This window comes from Typopeltis vanoorti, chromosome 20 (assembly GCF_054136105.1).
Source record: "Typopeltis vanoorti isolate ZY-2024b chromosome 20, IOZ_Tvanoo_1.0, whole genome shotgun sequence".
NCBI classification, from domain to species: domain Eukaryota; kingdom Metazoa; phylum Arthropoda; class Arachnida; order Uropygi; family Thelyphonidae; genus Typopeltis; species Typopeltis vanoorti.
In genome coordinates this window covers 103623525-103640473 of record NC_143568.1, presented here as the reverse complement: position 1 = coordinate 103640473, position 16949 = coordinate 103623525, and the positions used below count along the sequence as shown (strand labels likewise).

The 16949-nt window shown below is 34.8% G+C and overlaps 1 protein-coding gene across 2 annotated transcripts in view; it reads left to right on the top strand.

The window, feature by feature from the left end:
- LOC150095737 (putative RNA-binding protein 19) overlaps nt 1–16949 on the top strand; it is a 288611-nt gene that overhangs the window by 71878 nt on the left and 199784 nt on the right. For both annotated transcript variants that reach the window (XM_090409907.1, XM_090409904.1), the window contains exons 10-11: nt 11005–11076; nt 14836–14903. In XM_090409907.1, coding sequence (XP_090266033.1) covers nt 11005–11076; nt 14836–14903 — 140 coding nt within the window. The remainder of the gene's footprint in view (nt 1–11004; nt 11077–14835; nt 14904–16949) is intronic.

The following is a 16949-nucleotide window of genomic DNA, read 5'->3' as shown; positions in this document are numbered from 1 at the left end:
TATAAGGCAAATTTTATAAAATAAATATATTTATAAATTATATTAGTTTATTCAAATCCAATATATATACAGTAGATGTATATATATTGGATTTGAATAAATAGTGGAGATATTTAACAAAATTTAGTGAACAGTTTTGACCTGCATAGTTTGAACTGTTTGAATTTAAACTTAATGCAAACCATGTAGTTTGAATGCAATCATACTGTCAACCAAACTTTTGCCTAACAGAGGTCAGTTGATATATACCAAGAGACTTTAAAACTTCCTATAGATTTTTTAGTTATTGAAAAATTAATTGTAGAATAGACCTATACTTATCTTCCACAATATGGTGACAAAAATATGAGTGTTTTTTTTTTTTTTTTAAATCAAGGTAATTAAAATTTAAATGAAATGCCATGTATTCTCTAAAAATCTTTTGTGTGCTCCTAGAGTCTGCAGACCACACTTTGGGAAACACTGGTCTAGAGCATATACTTATGTATCTATGTGTTTGAGAAAGAAAATTTGTCTGAATCTTAGGCACCTATCTTAACTTAAAATAAACTAAGAGTTTGACTGTATCCTTTTGAGCTTTCAAGACTACGTTGTGGTACCACTGATTCTGTTGACATCTCTTCCCATTGATTGGAGAATAGCAGATGTTATACTAGTAACTTGTTACCTGTAATAACAACAGTAAGCAGAATGTAAGTTTAATCATTCAGAATGCAGGAATGGATTCTAGCAGAACAGATTGCCTTAAAATGGCCCAAAGAAACGTATTACCTCTCACAGTTTAACATGAAAACAAGATACGTCTTATATTTTCTAAGGAAGAGGCCATTTAGGTTATCCCACATATTTGCATGCAAGCTTACTGTTCCTGCCAAATGAATTTACTGATACTCATACAGCCTCAGTTATTTCCTACAGTTACCTTGGGTTATGGCAAATCCTTGTTTAAACAGCTTATTCTACCATTGGGATTCATGCAGTTGTCGAAACATACTCTGGCTGCCCAGCTATTAGCATATACCATTTGTGCTTCACAACCATATGCCTGGGGAAGGAGTGTCCTAGGTTCAGTTCCTGCCGGCGGCGAGAGGAGCTTAAGGATCTTTCTCAGACCATAGCCAAGTTAGCTGCTCTTGGCGTGAACGGCAGGGTTCCCCCCCCCCCCCCCAGTTTATCTGGGTTTTCCACCCCACAAACAGGAAAACCGGCCCCATGAACACACACGGATTAAGTCAGGAATACTTAAGACTATCCCTCCAGCTATAGGTCTGAATTGTCGGCTATGCTAGTGCTGAGCCCTGATAAAAATTGGGGGATTGAGGTGGTGCCATATCTCCTCCCCATAAAAAGGGACTCACAGCCGTTGATTCACCATATGAAATAAAAAAAAAAGCATATACCATTAGAACCACGATTTGTTGGGCACTTGTTTTTCTCCATTTCTGAAGTGTACAGTGTTCTGGTCTACTTTTTGATTATGTCTCTGTGAGAATGATAGTGCAATTAATCCTGTCTCCACAGTTTGCTATGTCTGTTAGCTAATGCACCTTTTGAGAAAGGTTCCTTCCTTCCCACCTCTCAAAAAATACATTTAAAATAGTTCTTTATAAATTATGATGGACTGATTAAAAGGAAAAAAAAAATTATTCTTTTAATTGGAAGAAGGGATTAGCTGTTTCTTTTTGGAATAGATGGTGGCGTAACAGGACAAAGGCTGAACTTCATCAGCAACTGTAACTCATCATCATCAAATTCCTACCATGTACCCTCAAGGGTTGTACAGGATATGATAGTACTACGTGAAAAATTTACTTCATTACTAACTTCCTATCTGCAATTTTCCTCCAAATCAGTCTGTTACTTGTCAACACTCCAACATTATCCGATCTTATATTTCTATCATCTAAGGTACTTTGTACCGTATCAATCCACCTATATCTTGGTCTTCCTCTGGGTCGTTTTGCTGCCAACCTAGCAGAGAACACTTGTTTTGCTAATCTTTCCTCTCCCATTCTGTTTAAGTGACCATTCCACCTGAGATTAGCTCTGCTAATGCATTCCTGGATGCTGACAATGTCAAGTTCTTTCCTAATATCCTCGTTTTTAATATGATATTACCATTGATGCCATCTGTTCACGCCTATAATCTTTCTCAGGACTCTCATATCTGTGGTGTCTAGTCTTTGGTCAAGTGTTTTACTTCTGACTCAGCTCTCAGATCCATAAGTTAAAACTGGTTTGAACACTGTCTTGTATACAGCTAATTTAGTGTTCCGACTAATTTCTCTCTTACTCCATATGAATTTATTCAATTGACTTCCTACCATACCAGCTTTGTTGATTCTGTTGTCTATTTCTATATTTAATTTACCATCTCCACTAAAAATCATGGCTAAGTAGCTGAAATGTTTTACTTGTTCCACAGGTTCTCCATTCAAAATGCAGTTGACATTTTCAACGATTCTACCTATTTTCATTGTCTTTGTCTTTTTATTGCTGACCTTCTTACCTTATCACAACAGTTATTCAATTTAGTCAGAAAATCTGGCAGACTTGTAGAGGATTTATTTAGAAGTATAACATCATCCGCATAAAGCAAAGAGCTGACATTAACATCTCCAATTTTGATATCATGTTTAATATCGCTTTCCTTCATAATGTGATCCATATAGATAACGAATAACAGAGGGGATAATGTACATCCTTGTCTCACACCAAATTTAACATTAAACCATCTTCCTGTATTTCCTTCAATTCTAACTGCTGACTTACAACTCAAATAAAGACTAAGTATTGCTTGATATAATACCCCATTGACACCATATAATTGTAGCATATTGAATAGCTTCTCTCTTGGAACCTTATCATATGCCTTTTCCAAATCGACAAAACTTAAATACAGATCTTTATTATATTCCCATGATTTCTCCGCTATTTGTCATAAAGTGAAGATCTGATCCTGACAGCCTCTATTTGGCCTGAATCCAGCTTGTTCTTCACCAAGTTTTTCTTCCACAATACTTCTCAACTGTTTCTCAAGTATACTAGCATAGATCTTGCCAGGAACACTCAGTAGGGAAATGCCTCTGTAATTCTCACATTCAGTTTTATTTCCCTTTTTTATGGATACTATTAGAGCTCTACTCCAATCATCGGGAATTCGTCCCTCTGTCCAGGCTTTCATATCACCTTTATCATCTCTAACTGCTTTTACAGCACTCTTTCATACATTTCTGAGCTTCTTTAACAACCTCCAGAATATCTTGCCACCTTCTTGATATTTATTTTCTATGTTCTAATCAAAGTCTTCCTATCACTTTTGTTTAGCTAGTTTTACAGAGTGTTTAGTTTTCTTACATTTGTCTCTGTATTCTCTAAGAGCACAAGCTGACTTATTTGCCAGGTACTTTTGATGTGCTTTCTTTTTTTCCTTCACTGCTTCTTTAACTTCCTGTGTCCACCATGGAGTTCTAATTTTTCTATCCTTGCAGACAACTTCACCACATGCCTCTCTAGCTGAATCAATCAGGGTATTCTTCAAGGCTTGCCACTGAATCTCCTAGGTTTGGTTCCTGTTCTCAAACTCTCGTTTTTTCTTCAATAATATTTGTGTATTTTAGTCTGCAGTTGACATCTGAGAGCTGCTCAACTTTTATTCGCTTTAAAACTTTCTTACATGTTATTCTTTTCAATATGAAATTCAGTTTTATCCTGCTCAAGACTAAATAGTGATCACTTCCAATTTAAAATCCTCTGTACACTCTGGTGTCCTGCACCAGGGAGAAGACATCACTATCAACAATAACATAGTCAATGAGACTTTTCTTTCTAGCCTCTTCTCTCCATGTCAATGTGTGCACATTTTTATGTTGGAACATGGTGTTAGTAATAACCAGTCCATGTCCAGAGCAGAAATGCAACAGATATTTGCCATTATTATTAGCTTTGCTCTTTTCTCCAAATTTTCCCAAAATATTTTTGTATGTCTCGCAATCATTTCCTACTCTGCTATTTAGATTAAGGACCAACTTTTTCTTTTTCATTGTGTCAGTTGCTTTTTCTAAAGCATCAAAAAATTCCTCCACTTCTACCTTATTAGAACCTTCTGTGGGACCATAGGCACAAATAAGTCTCATTGTCCAGTTCCCCATTCTCATATTTGCCCACATTACTCTACTTGTGACTGCCTGCCATTCAAGAAGATTAGCCTCGTATTTTGTGTTGAATACTCTGGCTACTCCTTCTTTTCCTTGATTGTCATTGCCTGAATATAACATTTTGTATTTATTGCTCAGAAAGATCTCACCAGTTTTTGCCATTTTTGTTTCAGTCACCCCTGTTATGTCGATCTGGTACTTATCTAATTCCTCAGCTAGCTCCATTTCTTTGCCATTCAGGCTTCTTATGTGGTTAGTACCAATCTTTAACTCTGGTGATGTTGAGTTGGGGTGTGTTTTAGGGTTTGTTCCAGTAGCTGACTTTTCGCTGTTTGCCCTGGTTCCCTGGCAAAAACAACGGGGGCCTTGTGTAACCGAGCGACGCCCCAGCCGGCATGAAATTTTGTCATGTTGTACCATCATTTGGTATATTGATTTAAGCCAATAAGAATATAATTTGGTCGGCTAAATTCCAAATTGCCAGCCCATCCTCGTTCATTCAGTATCCAGGTAGATATCCAACAGGGTGCACCACGAGAAGGTTAGGATTGGGCATTAGGTCAGAAGTCCCGGTCGTTTCTCTACATTCCTTTAAAGGCTATGTGGAGGTCTCTCAGTTATACAGCTTTGAACCTTAAGCACCCCCTAACTAAGTCATTTAAAAATCCATGATGTGTTGTATTCTTGGTCTTGATACCATTCATATAATCTAGGAAGCAAGTTAGCTTTGCTTTTGAACATGACCCAAATAGTGAACATGTTATTTGTATAATTTGTATATTTGTACCATGCTTTAGGTTATAAGTAATGTGATAAGGCTTCCATTTCAAAGTTCTCTGTAAATTAGCAAGCTATGTTGAGATCACTGATCTCATGCCATTTTTGATCACAGTGAATTTTACATATGTTTTGTGTTGAGACATGGCTAATCATTATGAATATTTCCTAGTCTTTAGGAATTAATTTCTTACTCTGCTGTTTTAGGTTTCTAACAAGAACGAACTGTTCCTTTTTCCTTACGAGCAGTTTCTTCTTTTCTGTGGGACTGTTTGATGTGAAAAAGTCTTTGTGCAATATTCAGTTTCGAAATTAATTCCCATTTGAGAAGTTTATCTTTAAGTGTGTGTGTGGGGCGCTTAAGGGTCAAAGCTGTATAACTGAGAGGAGACCTCCACATAGCCTTTAAAGGAATGCGGAGAACCGACCAGGGCTTCTGACCTAATGTCCAATCCTCACCTTCTCTTGGTGCACCCTGTTGGGTATCTACTTTGATACTGAACGAACGAGGATGGGCTGGCAATTTGGGATTTAGCCGACCAAATTGTATTCTTATTGGTTAAACCAAAATAAAAAATGATGGTACAACATGACAAAATTTCATGCCGGCTGGGGCGTCGCCCGGTTAAACAAGGCCCCCGTTGTTTTCGCCAGGGAACCAGGGCGAACAGCGAAAAGTCAGCTACTGGAACAAATCTGAAAACAAACCCCAACTCAACATCACCAGAGTTAAAGATCGGTACTATCAACGTAAGAAGCCTGAATGGCAAAGAAATGGAGCTAGCTGAGGAATTAGATAAGTACCAGATCGACATAATAGGTGTGACTGAAACAAAAAAGACCAAAACTGGTGAGATCTTTCTGAGCAATAAATACAAAATGTTATATTCAGGCAATGACAATCAAGGAAAAGAAGGAGTAGCCATAGTATTCAACACAAAATACGAGGCTAATCTTCTTGAATGGCAGTCAGTCTCAAGTAGAGTAATGTGGGCAAATATGAGAATGGGGAACTGGACAATGAGACTTATTTGTGCCTATGGTCCCACAGAAGGTTCTACTAAGGTAGAAGTGGAGGAATTTTTTGAAGCTTTAGAAAAAGCAACTGACACAATGAAAAAGGAAAAGTTGGTCCTTGTTGGGGATCTAAATAGTAGAGTAGGAAATGATTGTGAGACATACAAAAATATTTTGGGAAAATTTGGAGAAAAGAGCAAAGCTAATAATAATGGCAAATATCTGTTGGATTTCTGCTCAGGACATGGACTGGTTATTACTAACACCATGTTCCAACATAAAAATGTGCACAAATTCACATGGAGAGAAGAGGCAAGGAATAAGAAAAGTCTCATTGACTATGTTATTGTTGATAGTGATGTTTTCTCCCTGCTGCAGGACACCAGAGTGTACAGAGGATTTGAAATTGGAAGTGATCACTATTTAGTCTTGAGCAGGATAAAATTGAATTTCATATTGAAAAGAATAACATGTAAGGAAGTTTTAAAGCGAATAAAAGTTGAGCAGCTCTCAGATGTGAACTGTAGACTAATATACAGAAATATTATTGAAAAGAAAATGAAAGAGTTTGAGAACAGGAATCAAACCTTGGAGATTCAGTGGCAAACTCTGAAGGAAACATTGATTGATTCTGCCAGAGAGGTATGTGGTGAGGTTGTGTGCAAGGATAAAAAAATCAGAACTCCCTGGTGGACACAGGAAGTTAAAGAGGCAGTGAAGGAAAAGAAGGAAGCATATCAAAAGTTCCTGGCAAATAAGTCAGCTTTTACTCTTACAGAATACAGAGACAAATGTAAGAAAGCTAAACAGTGTGTAAAACTAGCTAAACAAAAGTCATGGGAGTACTTTGGCAAGAATATAGAAAATAAATATCAAGAAGGTGGCAAAATATTCTGGAGGTTGTTGAAGAAGCTTAGGAATGGAGGAAAGAGTGCTGTAAAAGGAATTAGAGATGATAAAGGTGAAATGAAAACAGGAGAAAAAGATATCCTTGAAGTATGGAGTAATTACTTTGAAAAACTGCTAAATGAAACAAGCAGTGATGACAGCACAGTGATAAAAAAACACTGACCAGGCATGCAGTCAGGAATACATATCCATACTTGAAGTAGAAAAAGCCATCAAAGGCTTGAAATGTGGAAAGGCAGCAGGAGTAGATGATATTCGACCAGAAATGCTGAAGTATGGTGGTATAAGAGTCTTATAGTGGCTGCACTGCATAGTTCAGAAAGCCTGGACAGAGGGACGAATTCCCGATGATTGGAGTAGAGCTCTCATAGTACCCATATATAAAAAGGGAAATAAAACTGCATGTGAGAATTACAGAGGTATTTCCCTACTGAGTGTTCCTGGCAAGATCTATGCAAGTATACTTGAGAAACGGTTGAGAAGAATTGTGGAAGAAAAGCTTGGTGAAGAACAAGCTGGATTCAGGCCAAATAGAGGCTGTCAGGATCAGATCTTCACTTTACGACAAATAGTCGAGAAAGCATGGGAATATAACAAAGATCTGTATTTAAGTTTTGTCGATTTGGAAAAGGCATATGACAAGGTGCCAAGAGAGAAGCTATTCAATACGCTGCAGTTATATGGTGTCAATGGGGCATTATATCAAGCAATATTTAGTCTTTATTTGAGTTGTGAGTCAGCAGTTAGAATTGAAGGAAGTACAGGAAGATGGTTTAATGTTAAATCTGGTGTGAGACAAGGATGTACATTATCCCCTCTGTTATTCATTATCTATATGGATCACATTATGAAGGAATGTGGTATTAAACCTGATATCAAAATTGGAGATGTTAATGTCAGCTCTTTGCTTTATGCGGATGATGTTATACTTCTAAATAAATCTGCTACAAGTCTGCAAGATTCTCTGACTAAATTGAATAGCTGTTGTAATAGATATGGTATGAAGGTCAGCAATAAAAAGACAAAGACAATGAAAATAGGCAGAATCATTGAAAATGTCAACTGTGTTGTGAATGGAGAACCTGTGGAACAAGTAAAACATTTCAGCTACTTAGGCACAATTTTTACTGAAGATGGTAAACTAAATATAGAAATAGACAACAGAATCAGCAAAGCTGGTATCGTGGGAAGTCAATTGAATAAATTCATATGGAATAAGAAAGAAATTAGTCGGAACACTAAATTAGCTGTATACAAGACTGTGTTCAAACCAATTTTAACTCATGGATCTGAGAGCTGGGTCAGAAGTAAAACACTTGACCAAAGACTAGAGACCGCAGATATGAGAGTCCTGAGAAAGATTAGAGGCGTGAACAGATGGCATCAATGGCAATATCATATTAAAAATGAGGATATTAGGAAAGAACTTGACATTGTCATCATCCAGGAATGCGTTAGCAGAGCTAATCTCAGATGGTATGGTCACTTAAATAGAATGGGAGAGGAAAGATTAGCAAAACAAGTGTTCTCTGCCATGTTGGCAGGAAAACGACCCAGAGGAAGACCAAGATATAGGTGGATTGATATGATACAAAGTGCCTTAGACGATAGAAATATAAGATCTGATAATGTTGGTGTCTTGACAAGTAACAGACTGATTTGGAGGAAAATTGTAGATAGGAAGTTAGTAATGATGTAATTTTTTCATGTAGTACTGTCATATCCTGTACACCCCTTGAGGGTACATGGCAGGAATTTGATGATGATGATGATCTTTAAGTGTAGTTTTGAGTGCGTATGTTGAACAATTGAAAATGAGAATGACAGATTTTCCAGTATCAAAGCCTTTGTGCGATCACTGTAAGGTTTATTAGTATAGTTACTTATAAATATGGAAAAGTTAAAGAATGTAAAAGAAATATGTCTGGCAGGCACACCGCAGTTTTAATGAATCAATTTGTCCTCTGATATTATTGATAATACTTTCTGTACTTAACATAATGAATAGTTTTAGATGAATTTTCATGAGCTTTGATTTGACTAGAAATGTAATGACATTCCACTTCCACATTTTTTCCCAGACTTTTAATTAAGCCAATTAATTAACTGGCTTAATTAAAAGTCTGCAACATAACAAACAATAAATTAGTAATATATTGTTGATTGAAGTAAAAGTTAAAAAAGATTATGCTAGAAATCCTTTCTTTTAGTGTTACACGGTGATCAGCATTCATTTAAAATTTTATGGAATTTACAACCATATGAAAAAACTTTTTTATTATCCTTTAAGCCACCTTTTAAACCTCCTGCAAAATTAAAAAGCTTATTTAACTCATCCAAAGACCAGCTCCCTCCACTAGCCCACCCCTGGATTATACCGTAATTATTGCAATTGCGACATACCATATATAGGAGAAACAGGATGCACAAAAAGAACATAAACGACACACTAAATATAATAATTATTGTGAAGCTGTCCTTTCGGATCATGCCCATGAATACCTTACACAGAATTCACTGGAAAAGCACCAGCTGTCTACATCGGACTAAAACATGGTATGAAAATTTAAGGAAGCCTGTGAGATCATTATCAACCACCCCAATCTGAACAATAACGATGGTCTTAAAATCCCAAACATATGGAAGGCATATATTGGACCCACGGAACCTTCCTCACTAAGAACAACTATAAACAGGACTGTAGAAAATCCAGTATTGTAAATAACAATTGTAATATAACAAGACATCATTGTTTCTGAAAGAAAACCATCTGTAAGAAATAATGTTTAATCCTGTCATCATAAATAGAATTTAGCTGGATGTAATTTATAAATAATTTTTTTTTCTTTTTTTTTTCACTAGAGGTCATGCCAGTAGAATAACGTGATCAAATCATTGTTTCTCTAGCTTACAATTAATAATGTAACTAAGCTTGTCTTGTATATTTATGTATGCTCCAGATGATGATCTTGATATGAAGATTGAAACGTCGGGATAATAAAAAAGTTTTTTAATACGGTTGTAAATTCCATAAAATTTTTAAATGAATTATGCTAGAAAATCAAGCAGAACATTTAAGTTTTCATAAGGCAACAGACATTACTTTCAGTCTACTCTACATATAGCATATTTTTCAATAGATAACGCGCACCCCCAACATTTTCATCACTCCTTTTGATGTATAGATAACACGCATTCACCATCTATACTTCCTAACTAGCGGTAGAGTTAGGAAGTACAGACAGAGGATGGAGGAATTTAAGAATTCCTCCGTTTAATGGCATTTTTCAACCCGAAATCTTTGTTAGTGTTGGATTCGTGTAGGGCACACATGACAGCAGAAGTTAAAACAATTGTAAGTATTCCAAATTTGCCGTCATTCCAGGTGGTTTAACAAAAAAACTCCAATCCCTTGATCTTGCAGTAAATAAACCATTCAAAGACAATTTGTGGGCTAAGTGGGAAGACTGGATGATGAATGGCATCCATGAATATAACAAAACAGGGCAGATGAAAAGAACATGATATAAAGATAATGATTATGATAATGATTATGAACATGATTAAAAGAAAGAATGATATAAAGATATAGTTACATGGATTGTAGAAAGTTGGGCTGCTGTAAGTGAAAACTATGTTAGAAATGGTTTCATTAAAGCACAAGGGTGTCTGGTGACAATGATTACGAAGCTGAAGAAATACCGTTAAATTGCGTTAAAAACGAAATTTTTAACGCAATCGATTCTTTCAATATTGAGTCTGAAGAATTTTTGGATTTGAATAGTGTAATGTTCAATAAATATTAAATAATACTTCTACCTTATTTTTGGTATTACATTTGATTTACCTCTCATACCTTTCAAATGTATACTGCGCATGTTCATTTTTAATGAATTTAGACTTTTTTTTTTTTTGTATAGATAACGTGCACATTATCTATTGAAAAATATGATATATATAATCTAGAATCTCTATATAACCATAATTTAAAATTACTGAAAATTGCTCTATCTGTTAAGATTACTACTAAATTTGAACATTTTAATGTTTAAGGCAAATAAATAATTGGAACTGGAGGGGAAAAAAACATAAAGTGAGTTTCATGTAATGGTTAAATTAATTATAAATATTTCTTTAATTTTAGGTATTGCTTTTGTGAGTTTTAAAACAGAGAAAGATATGAAGCAAGCTATAATCAAACATCACAGCTTTCTTGGTAAGAGCTTATCTGAATTTTGCTTATAATTTATCTGTTTTATTTTCTTGATATGTACACTCAAGGGATGTACAGGTTACAGTGATAGTATTACATGATTATTACATTAGTATTATTATTATCATCTTCATAAAGTAGAGTTGATTTTAATCCCTCCAATTTTGATGTCAGGTTTAATGCTGCTTTCCTTCCTAATGTGGTCCATATAGAAGAGGAATTATAGTGGAAATAATATGCACCATTGGATAATACCTTATTTTACATCAAACCATTTCAAATCTAACTGCTGACTTACAAAAAAGGAGTATAGGATATATATTGCCATATATATCCTATATATCCTGTTTCTGTGCTCTAAACTGTACCATTTTGAACAGCTTTTCTCTTGGCATACTGTAATATAACATTTCCAGACACAAAGGTTAAATTAAGTAAATAAAACAATGTGAAGATTATAGAGAAACCCTACTGAGTGTTTCAGGTAAAATGTATGCCAAGCATACTTGAAAAGTAAGAGAAATTGTGGTAGAGAAACTTGGGAAGGACAGATCCTTTTAACATTCCCGTGATTTCTCAACTTATGGATCTGAGGGTTTGGTTAGAAATAAAACACTTGATCAAAGACTGGAGACCTCTGATATGAGAGTTCTGAAAAAAAATTAGTGGAGTGAACAGCTGACGTCAATGGTAGTATCACATTAAAACTGAAGATATTAGGAAAGAACTTACCATTGTTATCATTCAAGAATGTGTTTGTTTGTAGAGATAATCTCAGGTGGTATGGCCATTTAAACAGAATGGGAGAGGAAAGATTAACAAAACAAGCATTTTTTGTCAGGTTGGCAGGAAAAAGACCAGAGGAAAACCAAGATGTAGATGGATTGATACTGTAAAAAGCACCTTAAAAGACAAATATAAGATCTGATAATATTGGAATCTTGTCAGATAACCGATTAATTTGGAGGACAATTGTTGATTGGAAGTTAGTAATGGTGTAACTTTTTCATGTAGTACTATCATAATTATCCTGTATACACCTTGAGGATACATATCAAGAATTTGATGATAATTTCTCATCAGTTCATGTTGAAAAGTAAAAAATCTGCTCCTGGCAATCTATTTAGCCTAATAGTTTCTCTAACAATTTCTCTTAGCTTCTCAAGTATCTTACCTGAAACACTCAGTAGGGTTTCTCTATAATCTTCACATTGTTTTATTTACTTTATTTAAGCTTTGTATGTCTGGAAATGTTATATTACAGTATGCCAATACAGTAATATTACTGTATTGGCATATAATATTACAGTATGAAACATTCAGTTGGATAATTTCGGCTTTCTGAATATTGTAGAATAGTAACAATAAAACTTTTATACTTCCATATTTCAGCCTTTCTGGTCAAATCTCATCTGTTCTAACTGCCTTTCAGATTTTTGACAATTTTTTCTAATAATTGAAGCTGATGATGAAGAATATTTAAATTGTAATATTTACTTTTTATATAAAAATTTCATTTATTCATCATTTTTAAAATGTTACTCAGTTGGTAATGATCATCATCATCATCATTCAATTTAGTTAGGGAACCTGCAAACTGAGTAGTGACATCCTTTTTAATTCTCACATTTTGTTTTTTTTTTCATGACTGTGATCAGGCCTCCTGAATTATATTGTGTTACCAGTGTAAAACTTTTTATACTGCCATATTTGAGTATTTGTGATCAAATATTCACATTTCAGGTTTTAATGGCATTTTCTACATGGCCCAGTATGTGAAACTACTGTTCTGCTTATTATAAGTCTGAAACTCGGAGTTCCACATTTTGATCTCTAAAGCAGATTTCCAAATTTTGTAACACTTTCACATTTATTATGCTAATGTGAAGTACATAATAATATAGGAATAGTAAATAGTAATGTGAAATTTGCAGTAATGTACTAATTTAAATGGCTAAGTAATGTTAATTAATTCTAATTAACAGAAAGAATATTTAAGTAAATATTCTTTCTGTCTCTATATCACAGCTTAATATGTTTCACTTTAATCAAAAACTGAAATCAAAGTTTGTTGGTCTTTTAAATAGTAGTACTCAAATGATGTGGTGATAAAATTAACATAAAGAAACTCACCAGAAAAACTAATGTCAATAGTGACACATAAGTATAAATTATTACATAAGTATAAATCTAAATTAATTCTAAATATTACTTTTATTTTTTCTTTTTGGAAAACTTACAATAAATTTCTGAATAAAGTATGCTCTATCCAAATATATAATTTTGGTTTTTGTTAAAACAGCAAAAATCTAAAACTTTTTTTTGGAACTGCACTTTTAATTTAACTTTAAAACTTATGTTGAACAAAATACAAAAATTACATTATATATACGAGGGTGGTCTGAAAAGTTCTTGGCCTAACTTTTGAATTTATATTCAAAATTATCTTTATTTTTTTCAACATAATCTCCCTTAAGACTAATATATTTATTCCAGTGATGCTCCAGTGCCATCATCCCATTGTAGTGGTTCTCGGTAAGATCTGCAAAATACCCCAATACAGCTGCAATCACCTCTTGATTCAAAGAAAAACGCTGACCAGTGAGAAAAAGTTTTAGTTTTGGGAAGAGATAGAAGTCAGAGGGAGCCAAATCTTGGGAATAGAGTGGATATTCCAACAATTCATAGTACAGATCCCTTAATTTTCCCATTGCCAAAACACCTTTGTGGGCAGGCGCATTGTCCTGAAGAAAGATGATTTTTTCTTCTGCAAACCGGGTCTTTTCTCACGAAGTTTTTCATCTAGTCTGGTTAAATATCGGAATAATATTCCCTGGTTGTTGTTTTACTCTTTTCAAGATAATTAATAAACAAAATGCCTTTAGCATCCCAAAACGCTGATGCCATTGACCTTTCCTGCTGATGGAACTGACTTTGTCTTCTTTGGTGCTGAACAACCAGCTTCTGTCCACTGTTTTCACTGCTGTTTGGATTCTGGTGTGTAATGGTGAATCCAAGTGTCATCCATAGTAATAAATTGACATACAAAATCAGTTTTATGCTTGTTAAAATGATCCAAGCACTGTTCAGAGATTTTCATGCATATGCATTTTTGATCTGCTGTGAGCAAGCATGGCACCCATCTTGCGCAAAGCTTTTTCATTTGCAATTCTTCATGCAAAATATATTCTCCACATTCTTTTGAAATGCCTATAGTCTCAGCAATTTCACACACTTTGACTCGCTGGTCATTCAGTACCATATCGTGCACTTGATCAATAATTTCTGGTGGTGCTACACTTTTTGGACGTCCTTCATGTGGATCATCTTCAAGACTGGTACGGCTGTTTTTAAACTTGGTATCCCATTTCTTAATAGTCGAAAATGAAGGAGAAGAGTGCCCATAAATGTTTATGAACTTCGAATGAATTTTTTTGCCGTTAAACCTTCTTTTATAAAGAATTTTACAATTGCATGATACTCAATTTTATCTATTTCAAGGGATACAGACAACACTTTTGCTTCAGACAGCTGTATAAAACAAACTACTTGATAGAAGGACTTGCACTTTCACATGAATGCTTATGACAGATGTATCAACTTGGGAAAAAAAAATTTTGCTGATAGTGTTGTTATCTATGGTCAAGGCCGAGAACTTTTTTTTTGACCACCCTCGTATATTTAATTATTGATATTGCCCATTTAATTCTATCTGTTCAATCCACTTCAGCTTTCACACATTCTGGATATATTGCTTTTCAGATGGCCGAAGAATAGATGTTGTAAAACACATCAAAAAGAAAACTAAAGGAAATTACGATACACAAAAGGTATTGATTGAATATTCTGAGTTTATTTTTGTATAGAAAAACAGTGTTTACATAATTACTGCCTTCTCACCATTTTTTGGTACTTTCAGGTTACAGATTTCTGATCCTACTTTGTCTCATTGCCCTAATTATTTTTGCCTTTTTTAATATTAATCTCTTAAGAGACATGCTATACCTAGTAGCACATCAGTGCTGTGTGTAGGCAAGAAGTTATAGAGAAAGTAAGAATATGTTAATTTATTTCTTGAACAGCTGGAAATTGTAATTTGAGTGAGATGAGACTACAACTTCCAGTCAATTTGAGGAAGGTAGTTCCAAAGAGATGTTAGATGGAATGAAAAATGAAGACAAGAAGTTGATTTGGTAGGTTTAGTTTAGTGTTGCACATTATTGACCATCACCTTGCCGTGTTCTTTCCACGCTTAAATTGCAGGGATTATGGGGGCCAGTTTAGTAGAAGCCATGAAAATATGTATAGAAAAAAGTATAAAATAGAATGTCTACAAAAATGTGATTATAGTATGTGAGAAAGAGGATTTTCTCTTAACTAGACTGTCATCTTCTGATTAGCATCTAGCATTTTTACGGAGGATTTTGTTGCATCATCACATGTTCAAAAACTATTCCAAAGTAAGGTGGATTTGTGGTTTATATAACTGGAAGCCATATAGGTGAGAAGTAGTAACCTGAGCAAAAGATCAGTGTGTTTTGGAGGCTGAAGAGGATATGACGCATTGAGTATAGCTGTTAATCATTTCTCATTTCTTTAATAGAGATTTATTAAAGAAATGAGTTCTTTAATTTTAAAACCACTGAAGATTTTTGTTGCCTTTAGTCCCATGAAAAAAATCTCCAACTTTTTTGCTTCTAAGAATAAGCTTCTACTCTTGGTTTTCCAGGTGTTTACCAAATTCCTTGCTCTTGTGGCTTGCCTTATATTAAAAATGACAGGCCTTGAACAGTCTGGACTTGCTCAGCATGCTATCTGCACTAAACATAAAGTTAACTGTAACAAGACAAGAATCCTTCACAAAAGTCATTTCCCATAGAAAAGACTGCATAGAAAGTCTTTATCCAGAAATGTGTGAAACATTACCCCATTATCCTAACTTAAACTGATCCAATAGACTTGTCTATCCGCTTTATGGGAGTTAGTACTTTTTTAAATCTGTTAATCTTTCTTAACTTTATGTATATCATCATCATCAAATTCCTGACATGTACCCTCAAGGGGGTGTACATTATATGATAGTACTACATGAAAAACTTACATCACCACTAAACTAACTTCCTATCAACAATTATCCTCCAAATCAGTCTGTTACCAGTCAAGACCTCCAATATTATCAGGTCTTATATTTCTGTCTTCTAAGGCACTTTTTACTGTATCAATCCACCTCATATCTTGGTCTTCCTCTGGGTCTTTTTCCTGTCAACCTGGCAGAGAACACTTGTTTTGCTAATCTTTCCTCCCCCATTCTGTTTAAGTGACCATACCACCTGAGATTAGCTCTGCTAACACATTCCTGGATGCTGACAATGCCAAGTTCTTTCTAATATCCTCATTTTCAATATGACATTGCCATTGATGCCATCTGTTCACACCTCTAATCTTTCTCAGGACTCTCATATCTGCGGTCTCTATCATCATCATCATCAAATTCCTGCCATGTACCCTCAAGGGGTGTACAGGATATGATAGTACTACATGAAAAAAATTACATCATTATTAATTTCCTATCTACAATTTTCCTCCAAATCAGTCTGTTACTTGTCAAGACTCCAACCTTATCAGATCTTATATTTCTATCGTCTAAGGCACTTTGTACCGTATCAATCCACCTATATCTTGGTCTTCCCCTGGGTCGTTTTCCTGCCAACCTGGCAGAGAACACTTGTTTTGCTAATCTTTCCTCGCCCATTCTGTTTAAGTGACCATACCAACTGAGATTAGCTCTGCTAACACATTCCTGGATGCTGACAATGTCAAGTTCTTTCCTAATATCCTCGTTTTTAATATGATATTGCCATTGATGCCATCTGTTC